The sequence below is a fragment of the Ictalurus punctatus genome, chromosome 23 (genome assembly GCF_001660625.3).
Source record: "Ictalurus punctatus breed USDA103 chromosome 23, Coco_2.0, whole genome shotgun sequence".
NCBI lineage: Eukaryota > Metazoa > Chordata > Actinopteri > Siluriformes > Ictaluridae > Ictalurus > Ictalurus punctatus.
Window position 1 is genome coordinate 5,512,458 of NC_030438.2, and position 12,573 is coordinate 5,525,030.

Below are 12,573 nucleotides of genomic sequence, written 5' to 3' on the forward strand. Positions count from 1 at the left end.
CCTGTAGATACACCTGCTAGACAAAAAGACAACTCCTGCTGAGGTTTATTGGAGATGGATTTTACCCATATCGATAGTTCCACTGACCCCCTACACCATGGTGGGAAATGCTTGATCTTGGAGTTACTTGGAATACTTTATGACGACTTGAAGAATCAGGAATATCCCCCGACTCTGGATTTTATCAACTATATATTTTTTCTAGCATTTTTGTCCATCATGCTTCAAACATTCCTAGCTAAAATAGTCCTTGAATTTATTTCTACCTCCTGATGTCTCAGTGGGTCCACCAGTCCACATGGTCGCAGATCTGGACGATGGTAACATGGATCTGGAGTCGATCTTGGGAACAAATCGCAGGAGAATTCACCCTTTACGGGTTTTTGGGAGGTGGGAGGAAACTGGAGAACCCAGACATCATCTGAAGCTTCGCATACTCTTCGCTCCCCCCTCTTCATTTTGGTGGACCCCTATGTCCACATTATCGTACACCAAACATTTTTTGGAGACGTTGAACAGTTCACTGGGAACGAATCAAGTTCTAGGGTGCAGCTTGACAACTACTTGTTAGACACTGAGGCACACATCTTGAAACTTACGTATGCCAGTGCACTATGACTTATCCACATGATCTAACTGGCTCAGCTGAGCTACAGGGTGAGACATAACCTCAACAGATGAAGTTTCACAGACATTTGGTGAACAGAAATGGAATGAGTCCCTGAACAAAGGGTGGGTCGGGGGAGGGTGTCAATATTAAAAGTAACAGTCAGTATGTGGTGTCTCCACCAGCTGCTTTAAGTACTACAGTGCATCTCATCCTCATGGACTGCACCAGATTTGTCAGTTCTTCCTGTGAGATGTTACCCCACGACATATTCTACCAAGGAATTTGCAAGTTCTCAATCACATCTGGAGGGACACATGGTTTGCCACTGCAAAGACGATCAGCTGTAGCACGGTCTTGGACAGCTTACATTACAGCCATTGCAGTTTATTGCTCTGAACACATCTGAAGTCCTCATGCATGGCCTATCGAATGTTCACGCAGGAGAGCAAGAACCCTAGGCATCTTTCTTCTGATGTTTTTCAGAGTCAGTAGAAAGGTCTCTTTAGTGTCCTAACTTATTTTAACTGTGACCTTAATTACCTTCCACCTGTAAACTGTTCGTGTCATAAGGACTGTTCCACAGGTGCATGTGCAATAATTGTTTATGGTTCATTGAACAAGCATGAAAAACATCATTTAAACCCTTTCCAATCTCCTAAAAAAGAGACATTTCTTTATTTTAAAAAATTTGAGTCTATACATTTTTATACTCTGATCTGAAGAGCATAATGATGTTTTAAGAGCATAACGATTTAATTATGTTAAAAAGGTATTGCTAAATAACTGCTTAGGACCACACAGTCTCATAATTTGTGATTAGCCACCCTGGTGCCCTCCAAGCAGTACAGTCTGGGACATGTCCAACGTGAATGAATCTACAACAGGCCAAACATTCGTATTTAAAAAATAAAGAAAGAAAATCCACCTCACACAATTTTAGAGGTCCAGAAAGTGCTGGCTTTGATTTATTGAACCAAAAATGCATTTCAGATTTAAATGGTGAAATCCACAATACCTGAATTCCAGTTTTCCCTTTTAAAACATGTTCTCTTATTAAACCGTGACAATAACCATCATCTTTACATTGTACCTCAATGGCTGTATAAAGATTTTAATGATTTGATAACATGGTTGTAATGATGACGATGACCGAGAGCATCATTCACAATGATCAGTAATATTGTACAGGTGCAATTAAATTGTTCCTATTGGTGCGAGTGTAAAAAAAGAAAAAATGTGCATGGTTGCCCAATGTGTATGAGGCAGGGCAAGATAAGGCAGCTTAATCTACTCTTCTGCTGTGTCCTTCTTGCTGGTCTCTTGACCTTCAAAGATGGGGTACTTGCTCTCAATCTCAGCCCATGTGGTGGTACCGTTGGCGAGGTCTCGCACGATCTCTGGTAACTCACGAACCTGAAGGTATTCACCAAAGATATTTGCAGTTATGAAAAATACATTTTCTTATAAAAGGCAAAAAGGTTAACCAAAAAAAAAAAAATCAAAAAAATAATTTAAAAATAAACTGTCAGTTGATTAAGCAAATATCTAGTACCTACTGATAACTTATCTAGTACTTATATTGTTATACACAGGGGGGAAAAAATATCACAAGAAGCCACATCCTGCAACTTGGTGTAAATTTACAAGAATTTAACGAGGCTCACAAATCATACAATTGGTGTACTGTGCATTACTGCTATTTTATATACTGATTAAGTTTCCAAGCTATTTTCAATTGCAATTGTACAATATAGAAGTCTAATGAAAAGTCTGTGAAAGAAATGGCACCCTATAAAAGGTGGACAAGCTAATCAACATGCACATGTGAAATCAAAATGTGCATGTGAGTTAAAAAATAAATAAATAAAAAAGCAGCATTAGACAAACCTTTGTAAATCTGAAAGGAATTTAATGTTTGGTTTGGACTTCTAAAACATTTCCAAACAATTATACTAAAAGATTTACTATATAAATGAAGACCCAATGCATTTTACAAAACAATACATACATAATTATATATATATATATATATATATATATATATATATATATATATATATATATATATATATATATATATATATATATATAAAAATATATATATATATATATAAAACTAGTTCCATAAAAAGTATCACAATATTTGTTTTTTGTAATAGCTTAACTGTATTAATAGATCAAAAAAAATTGTTTAAAAATTGACAATCACTGTGTTTCCTTTAGAAAAGTGTATTAGGACAATTTATGATTTATATATTACTGATAAAAGCATTTTAATAAAAGTTTATTAAAATATTTTAATAAACAAGTAAACTATAATGGCAACAGTCCTTCTTGAACTTCATACTAATTGGTATGCCTCTAGTACCCATAAGATATACTTCTATCCTGATCAAAGGAAGGAAGCTAGAGAAGAAAAACTATTTTAGACATTTGGCCTTGCTGTGACCTTGACCCTGTATGGACCTGTTCCAAAATCTAATCAGTTCATCTTTTGGTTACGATAATTCCATTTAAATCCTACAAACATTTAACCACTCGTTCTGGAGATTCACTCGTGCTAATGAGATTCTCAGATAGACAACGTATCAACATAACACCTCCACCACCTAGTGGCTGAGGCATAAATATAAACTGGTATAAAACTAAAGTTTAAAATGTGCATGAATAGAGGTGGACAGACGCTGTCAGAAAAAGAATACCTAGCTCCATCATCGTCATTAATAATGCTCACTGGGGTTTTATATAAAAAAGTCAGTTATGTGTATGGTTATGTTACCTCAGCTCTGATCTGCCTCATGGTGTCGCGGTCTCTCAGAGTGGCCGTGTGTGGCGTCTTGTTCACGGTGTCAAAATCGATAGTGATTCCAAACGCCACACCGATTTCATCCGTTCTGGCGTAGCGCCTTCCGATGGAGCCTGAGGAGTCGTCCACTTTATGGGACACGGCAAATTTGGTCATGGCTTCAGCTGTGGAGAGGTCACAAGGTCAACCAAATCCATTTACTAATTATAACATAACATACATAGTGATCACATTCAAAACAGTAAAGAGTGTGTGCACTCACATAGTTCACGCACGAAAGGCATGAATTCCTGATTCTGGCTCAGAGGGAGGACGGAACATTTGTAAGGTGCCACAACAGCCGGGAAGCTGAAATACTGAGTACAAAAAAAAACAGTCAAGTTAGTTTCGTTCACAATAGTGTCATATTAAGAAGCGTTTCACCAAAATGTATTTTACCGTTCTTTGCTCATCACCCTCTCTGATGTGGAATGTGTGCTCGAAAATGGAGTACATGATTCTGCCGATACCAAAGGAAGGCTCGATGACGTTGGGGGTGATCTCTTCAACTGAGGAGAAACACAAACATTTTTTTTTTTTTTTTAGGATTTTAATACTGGTAAATTTGAGAATCCATTTATACCTGGATGTTTCATGAGTCTTATAGATTGTGTCCTGATAGGATTTGCTACAACACTTAAATTCAAATTCAACTCAATTGGTGTGTGATATGGAAATGAAACTGAACTGAGAGCGGACAAAACTGAACCAAATTTGAGTTTTTTGGTCAGTAACATACTTGGGCATCTCTACTTTAAGAAAAGATAAATACATTGCCCCAAAACAGTGCTGATATATCATATCATACCATATCATGAGTATTTAGGGCATTTCTAACATTGCCTTGGCACCTTGCCGTTTAAAAAGGCAGCTTAACAAAACCTTGCTAGCTAGCTAGCTGCGCTTTTCCCTCACAATTTGATAGGGTTTTGTTACATGCCATAAGCTCAATCAGTTCAGTTTGTGATCAGATATTGACGGTCCTAATATCTGTGAAGCTCCCGAGCGCTTACACCTGCTGTACAGATAAACAGACAGTTGATTAGGTTATAAATGTAAAAGGAAGGCAGGGCATCGTTCAAATGCAATTTTCTCCCTTTTCACTTTTGGGAGAATGATAAAACTTTCCTTCTGGTTGAGAAAGAGAAATATTTCCATTCAGGAAAACCAAGTAATTTTCAGAACGATATAAAGCAGAACATTTCACACTCATCCTTGTGGAGGGTTTTTTTTTTTTAAATCTCACCATGAAGTGTCTTCTGGAACCTCTTGATGCTCACCATGTCCTTTGTGAGTTTGAAGGTCTTGCCTTCAGTCTCGATGGTGAACTCACTGCACACAGGAACGACATACTTAAAGGAATCTGCATCCTGGTTCCCCACCCATCATCACTACAGTCAATCTGTTTAACCCCTTATTATCGAAGTATAAACCCGATTCTCACCCGTTCTCGCTGAGAAGCTTCTCCTGATCTGTGATATAACACTCATCGCACACCGCGAGGTACTCCATGACCAGCTTCGCGTCTTTCTTGTATTCTTTGCCGATGGCTCCCTTGTTCGGCTCAAACTGCACCACGTTGACGACTTTGTGTGACGCAGTTAAGGACGTAATTGATTAAAAAAAAACCTGGTCAAATCTGAACCAATCCCAGTTAGCAGAACAATACCAAATGCTTCACTCCAAGGATATGGGTTCCTTCAGAGGTTTCTCAGCAACCAGGGGGACCTTGGTAGCCCGTGCGTGACATGTGAGGTCATAGCATGAGCGGTCGGCGCAGCCCACAATTTCAATCCAGCCCTGCAAGCCAACAAACGGATAATAAACCAGGACACTCCCGGGCAATGACGTTTGCAGGCAAGAGAATATTTCACAGCTTTAAGGACATACGTAGGAGGTTTTGGCTTCGGCGTCCCAGCAGTCGCAGGCGTAGTGGGCCATCTCGTTGTCCATGTGCTGACGGAAACGTACTTTGTCTTTCGCCAGACCAACTTTGGTCAGGTAGAGGTAGATCCTCCCGATGAAATAGCCCAGGACAGAGTTGTTGATGACACCCTAAAAACAAGTGGAAGCATTAACCAAACTAAAAAGTTTTCAAGACACCAGACACTAATGGATTTATAGACTGAGACCTGAGCACTGCTTCCACCAATCTTCCCACCAGTAACCTATATACACCACCAATCAAAGGTCTATCTAAATTAGACCACGTATAAATTTACTTCGGAATCAAAATGCATGTTCAGTGATGGTTTTACATAAAATGATTCCCCAAACAAGTAGGCTATTTGAGAGACCTACAGTATTTGTGAACATTAACAAAAGCCTCTTTGGTTTCGTGCTTCATGAAGCTGGTTGAAAAACTTTGAACATCTTTTGAAGCGAGAGATCCATTATGTACAACTACAGAATATGGTACAACTGTGACTGAGGAAAAGGATGCCATCCATCAAAATTCAGTGGCCAAACAAGGAGGGAATTAGTTAGAGAAGCAATCAATGGGCCAAGGGTAGCTGGAAAGATCCACAGATCAGACAGGAGAAGCCTCACAGGACAATCATAGCCTGGACCCTCCACAAACCTGGGCATAACGGAAGTGCATTGAGCCATGTGAAATTGCGTTTGTGATTTGCCAAAAGAATATTCTGGGCTTGGCATACAGCCTCACATTTGGCAGAAGCCCAATATTGCTCAACACTACAGTGAAGCATGATGGTGGTAGAATCATGTTGATTATGGACAGTTTCTTTTAGGTACTTCTCCAGAACATTATCCCATACTCCAGTTAATTATGTGACTTCTGATGACAACTGGTTGCATTAGAACTAATTTAGGGGTTTCCTACTAATATTGGCACCCTTGGAAAATATGAGCAAAGAAGTCCGTGAAAAATTGTCTTTATTGTTCAACCTTTTGATCTTTTGTTAAAAAAAAAAAAAAAAAAAAAAAAAAAAAAAATCACAAAAATACTCTGTTCTCATGGATATCAAACAGTTGCAAACACAGGTTTATCAAAACATATCTTTATTAAATAAAAATCTGCTAAACAACTACACAGCATTCTTTTTTTTGCAGCTGCAGTTTTTTTACTGGAAACGTGCACATTAATTCCTCACCTGCTCCACTGCATCCCCCAGCTTCATGATCTGGGCCGACTGACCGCTGGTCTGCGCTCTGGACGAGTACAGTAAGACCTCGAGATCGGCAACGTTGGAGAACTTGGAATGCACCTTTTCATTTGGGTCAACAAAGTGCTCGATCTCAGCCATCGTAAACTCTCTAAGAAAATTGAAAACGCCCGTTAGCGAATCCTATGCTCACAAAAAAACAAAGCCATAATGGTTGGTAATGAATTGCAGCTCACCTACCTGACACGAATGAGGCCCGAGCGAGGAGAGATCTCATTTCTGAAAGAGTTTCCGATCTGAGCAGCAGCAAATGGCAGCTTGCCCTGGTTGAACTCCAGCAGGCGTTTGAAGTTAAGGAAGATCCCCTGAGCAGTTTCAGGCCTCAGATAGCTGCAGAAACCAAACAACGGAATATAAATAAATAAATAAATAAATAAATTGAGGAATAAAAACAATTGGGGTGTGCTATTATAAGAAAATAATCAACAACAGTGTGTTGTGATAAATTGGAATAACTGTTACCATCTGAAGTTATGGCATTTGGCAGACGTCCTGAACTGAGCAGCTGAGGGTTAAGGGCCTTGCTCAAGGGCCCAGAAGTGGCAGCTTTCCAGTGCTGGGATTTGAACTCACGACCTTAACCACTGAGCTACCACTGACAAGTTGATTATTTTCCAATAACAACATGCCCTGAAGTGTTTTATTGCACTCGTACCACAGCAAAGTGCCAACGGTTACAATGTATAAATAACCTTACAACCCTGACACCATGCTGGCACTAGAAACTCCTTCCAAAAATGCTACATAAACAGTTTATGTGGCGCATCTGCCACACAAGTCCCCGTGCGAGTTGTTACCATAGAAATGATAAGCACTACAGAAAGAGTCATCAACACCTTCTAACCAATCAGAATTGAGAAACGTGCTGTGGTATAACTGCTTTTTAAGGAAGCTGTATTTTCTGCTATTTTGACGTTCAGTAGTTGTCTCGACTCACCCTGGCATGTTACCTCCAGGTCCGATGGAGGTCTGGAACATCAGGTTGAATGAGATGGGCGGTGTGAGGTCATTTCCGGTGCTAGGCGACTTCACGTTGTATTTCACAAACAGATCAGCCAGTTCCTGCTGAGTGTAGTTGTCCATCTGTAAAGACGAGCAGCAAGGAGTAATCAGTATTTTATTTCATTTTTTTTTTTTTAAATGCAGACCTGCTAATCCTGAAGAGGAACAATGTGCAGTCCCGCTGGTGGGGTGGCGGCTTGCAGGACATTTTCGAAACAGTCCTTTCTCAAATCACTTGCTGAATGTAGAAACTGGAGTGTGTGTGTTTACATACTGGTTTTTACAGTAACTATCAAGTGCTTGGGGGTTGGGTGGGGTGGGGTGGATTGTGCCTGCTGCCACACCTCTGCATTTTCCACAAGTGCTTCCATGTCATTACACTGTTTATCCTGCAGGTGGCACTTCATTCCCATCAGCTCATTCTCCACCACTTACACATTTTGTTTTAAATGACTGCACGATCTGGGGCACAGATTTCACCCACAACGTGTAACAAACAAGGTCATGTTTAGGCCACAGCTCAAGCACAGAGCTACACAGAAGGTGTTTCACTACAATACAGTTTTTATTGCTCTTTTCTTTTATTCGTTCGTATTATGTACCTTAAACCTGCTCGTTAAAAGGTCTCAATGCTTTTAATTTGTATTATAATGAATTAGACTCGGCACTGAATGCAGTGACGAGAAACAGGAACGCAGGACTTACCTGAGTGATGACATCTTCCATTTCTCCCTTCTTTTCCTGCGTGCACTTCTTGTCGCTCATCAGCTTCTGCAGATGAGCTAGAACATAAAAACGCAAATAAAACCTTAAAACGTAAATATGGTTCTTTCAAACAACTGGGCAATGCGAAATTGTAAAAGGAATAACTGAATATAAATCTAAACTGGTTTACACATCAACCAAAAATAAATAAATAAACACAGAGATTCAACAATCACAGGATTCTCTTTAACTGTTCACCGTCACCCAGATTTAAACCACATCATAAACACTGTAATGCAGTCATGCCAGCAGTTTCACATTAGAAGACCTGCTCCTAGGAAATGTCTGATCAGGATGAGCGAGAGGTTCATTTTGTGAAATGAACCACCCTAACCCTAACACCCAAAGTATCCAGAGTAGGAATACTTAATCGCACAGCATACCCTTCGTTCCATACAAATTAGGTATGACACGGTAAAGCAACAAATCCGAACAATTATCTCAAACTATTCTTCACAAACCCTTCAGGAGATGATCGGCACGGAAGCACTCTCCGTTCTTCACGTCTTTCACCATGTAGTCGGCGAACTTCTCCACGTGCCCCGATGTCCTGAAAGAGAACCGACGACGCTTAAGTTAACTGTATCCAGGAGCTCTGCTTTTACTATCGGTCTCAAATATCAACAACGTATTCACGACACATATAGGTGGCTCAACATCAAGCAGTCCTTGTGAATTAGCTGTTACTATGGAAAGATCAATGAAACATTTAACCTGAACGACTTAATTAACACGAAGCTGTGATTTGAGGAACGAGAATTTAACCCTTTATTGCATGGTGTTGCCATGCGGCAACAATTAATTTAATTCACATTTTTTGATTGGCAATAATCCAAAATTATTATTTTACTTGCTTACCTGAATTTTTATTTAAATTACTACTTTACATTAATTTGACCATATTACTAATTTCAGACATTTTCCAACTGTACCTTATTTTCTACATTTTAAGTTTCAGGAGAACGAATGAAGAATTCAAGAGGGAGTTAAAAAGACTTTTCACCCAAAACATGTTCGGATCTAATTTTGGTATGTATTTTGAGAGAGATAATCTATCCACATGCTTTAAAACTGTAATTCATTTCTAGATATACCTTAAATGCTTACTAGGTGACAGAAAAAAAAAGAAAAAGAAAAGAAAAAACAAACAAACACACTTTTTGTGTTAGTTTTGACTATATCAGGGGTTCCCAAACTTTAGATTACATTAGGAATCGGTGTGTGTGTGTGTGTGGTTGTCAGAGTGAGAATCATGTATTTATTTATTTTTCCACACCAATTGTTGAGGCCCCCTGGCGGCCTCCACTTTGAAAACCACTGGACTATATGATACTTTCCACAATTGCACATTGTTGCCATACGGTAACAATTTACCATCTACCCCCCACGATTTTTAAACTAATTAAAGTAATAAAAATACATTAACAAAAACTTTTTTTTAATATAAATGTAATAATTCATGCAGTAGTGGGTTAACGACTGATCAATTAATCTAAGACTAAGTAATCCAAGATCCTGAGTTCGATTGGTTCTCTCACTCGACAGTTAAGTGAAAGAGAATTTTGATGCAGCTCTAACCGAGACACTGAGAGAGCAATGCCAGCAATACCATGTGACAATTTCTCCAGAAAGCTCCGCCTCCCAAACAGGTGGCGACACGGTTTCATTACTCCCTGTGAGAATAAATATTCTGCCAGAATTTCTGTAAAAAGCGCCGCCAGCCGTAAAGTAACTGGTGATGCACCAGCCGCATGAGGATCTTACAGTGTTCGGTGAGCACTCACTTGAGGACGGGCTCGGGCGTGAGCATCGTGCAGTCGATCTCCAGAATCTGTTCCTCGTGGATGAAGTGCTGCCTCCACGCCTGCAGGATGTTGTTCTTCAGAGCGCAGCCGACCGGCCCGAAATCGTACAGACCGCTCACGCCTGACACACGCACACACACACCAAACCACTTATACACTCCCATTAAATAAAACGTCACGTCATTATAAGCATCTAACTTTTCCATCCTAGGTGCCGAAACCTCACCTCCGTAGATGGCAAACGCTTGGTCATAAAAAAAGCGTCTCTTCAATGTGTCCTCCATCTTCACTCTGTCCACGACGTCATCTTTAGCCTGCAGTGACAGCTCCTGGAATAACGCAAGAATAAACGTGCAATAAGCGAACATGGTGAACTGACGGAAAAGAGTTAACGCCGGGTTAAAGGCAGGCGCAGAAACGTCTTCACATGTGGAGATGGAGAAAAATCAAACAACATCAGACACAAGTATCTGTCAGAAATCCAGCATCTTTCATTTAAAAGATATCGTAGCATGTTGTTTACTTGAATCAAATAAGTGCAGAAATTAGATAATGATCAGATTATTACTGTAGACTGTTGGACCTTTGAGCAAAACGTAACTGTTAGTAGTTAATGAATGAAATAACAGCTCCCACCTTTGCCTCAAGGACCTTCTTCCTAGCTTTGAGCTCCGCCACAGCTTTGGTGACGTCCACGTCGGGAGCTCCGTCAACTTTCATCTGACGCACCAGATCGCCCTGCGCACCAGGAGAAAACACAGTCAAACCAAGTTGCGTTCTGTCTTCAGCACCAACACGAAACCCAACTGTTTGGGATTCATGCAGGAGTTTGATTTTATTGGGGTTCACCACACCATGGGTGCGTTTCAATCAGCTCCCTAGCTCCATAGGTCGTGAATCAGTATATCGTATACACGATTTCGAGCACTGCTAAGGACCCTGCCTCACTACACAACCAGGACACGCAAGACTCCATGACGCCATATCCAGTAAGGGAACTTAGTATCAACGCTCTCTGGTTTTTGCAGTGCATTGTGCGATTATTTCAGGGAGCGAACATTCTAGTGGACTGGAAAGATCCTGCAACTGAGACAGCCCTTGAAATAGCCGACTCCCTGATCAGAGCCCTGACTACTGAACTAGGGAGCTGATCGAGACGCACCCCACTGTTCCTCTCAGTTGACGTATCCATCACCTTATAACGACGGCGTGATAAACTACGACATCTCGGAAATATCTGCCAAGTATTAGCAGATCGTAATACGTTTTTTTCATGAACTGAATAGTCCTTTAATGTCCACCATGATATCGAGGAACCGTGATCATACCATCTAGGGTCAAACCAGAACAGCCCTAACACGTAGGAAGTGAAAGAGTGACTTGAGACACAGCCTGTCAGAGAGATGCTCCAACGTGGCAATGCAGGAGGAAGAGAAAGTGAAATGAAGCTGTGATACAAGAGCAAAACAAAGAATGTAAAAGGTCCTGATACGGTTATGAAAATCACTGCATATATACACTTCCGGTTTTATTGAACTTGATTTTAATTATTGCGTTAATGTATTTCCGGTGAGTAAACATTCCTAAATGGAAAACAAAACCCCATTTATTATTTACTGAGCATCTCAATTATTAAATCCTATGCAAATAAGATTGAAAATGCATCCTAGTATAACATAAATGAGACTAGTGTGCATCTCTCTAACCTGCTCCTTCACTGCTTGTCTCAGTGGAGCTAGAATCTCCTCGATGCTGCCGTCCATGTTTTGTCCTTCACGCTGCTCTAACCACAGACTCTTCTTCTTCTTGCTCAAGCAGGACGTAAGAGAGAAAGGTCTGATATTACTTGCAGCACAGAGCGGCTGAGGTTTAGCTAAAGGGCGGATTAAAAGGGCAGCGGCTGAAATCTGGGACCCACTCCGCAACACTGCCGACGTCGCTCTCCGCAGCATGTGGAACCAGGCAACGAAACCGCCTTGATTTTCTCCCCTACCCGTATTCTGTTGAAAATAAACCCCGCCTCCTGCGCGCGGATTGGCTAGATGTTTCCATAGTCCTGCGCTAGGATTGGTCGGTAGGTTTCCAGTTAATCCCGCCTCCTCGGTCGGATTTGCTGCGTTAGAATCACAAGCACGGCGCTGATTGGACAGATGTCACCGTAGTTAAAGGTGTCGACACAGCGGTTAGAAACGGAAACAGTAACAAATCAATAAGAAATAAAAAATAATTACATCATCTGTGGAAAATTATTTTTTTTGTGTGTTTAAACCAGCGCTCTATCTTCAATTAGTTTGTAGCAGATGAAGGAGGTAATTATTAATAAAAAGGGGGCACATTTTTCAGTATTTTTAATATGTT

At 40.4% G+C, this 12,573-nt stretch overlaps 1 protein-coding gene across 1 annotated transcript; it reads right to left on the bottom strand.

Annotated features, from left to right (window-relative positions):
* Positions 1 to 1,544: 1,544 nt before the first annotated feature.
* On the bottom strand, positions 1,545 to 12,193 carry gars1 (glycyl-tRNA synthetase 1). Its single transcript, XM_053674920.1, has 17 exons — positions 11,922 to 12,193; positions 10,852 to 10,953; positions 10,442 to 10,544; positions 10,195 to 10,336; positions 8,872 to 8,960; positions 8,351 to 8,427; positions 7,581 to 7,726; positions 6,824 to 6,973; positions 6,572 to 6,734; positions 5,346 to 5,510; positions 5,147 to 5,255; positions 4,900 to 5,044; positions 4,702 to 4,787; positions 3,855 to 3,964; positions 3,679 to 3,772; positions 3,390 to 3,580; positions 1,545 to 2,023 (listed from the first exon to the last, which is right to left on the bottom strand). The coding sequence occupies exons 1-17, from the start codon at positions 12,165 to 12,167 to the stop codon at positions 1,898 to 1,900; spliced, it is 2,244 nt and encodes a 747-aa protein (XP_053530895.1). The 5' UTR covers positions 12,168 to 12,193; the 3' UTR covers positions 1,545 to 1,897.
* Between the last annotated feature and the right edge of the window lie 380 nt (positions 12,194 to 12,573).

What these genes read in the sequence shown, in the direction of transcription:
- gars1 (XM_053674920.1), bottom strand. Translation starts at nt 12,167, where the DNA reads ATGCTGCGGAGAGCGACGTCGGCAGTGTTGCGGAGTGGGTCCCAGATT. An exon ending in GTTCCAGAAGACACTTCATG is followed by an intron (nt 3,965 to 4,701) that starts GTGAGATTTAAA and finishes GTTTCTCCTCAG; the next exon opens with TTGAAGAGATCACCCCCAAC. An exon ending in GCCTTTCGTGCGTGAACTAT is followed by an intron (nt 3,581 to 3,678) that starts GTGAGTGCACAC and finishes ACCTCTCCACAG; the next exon opens with CTGAAGCCATGACCAAATTT.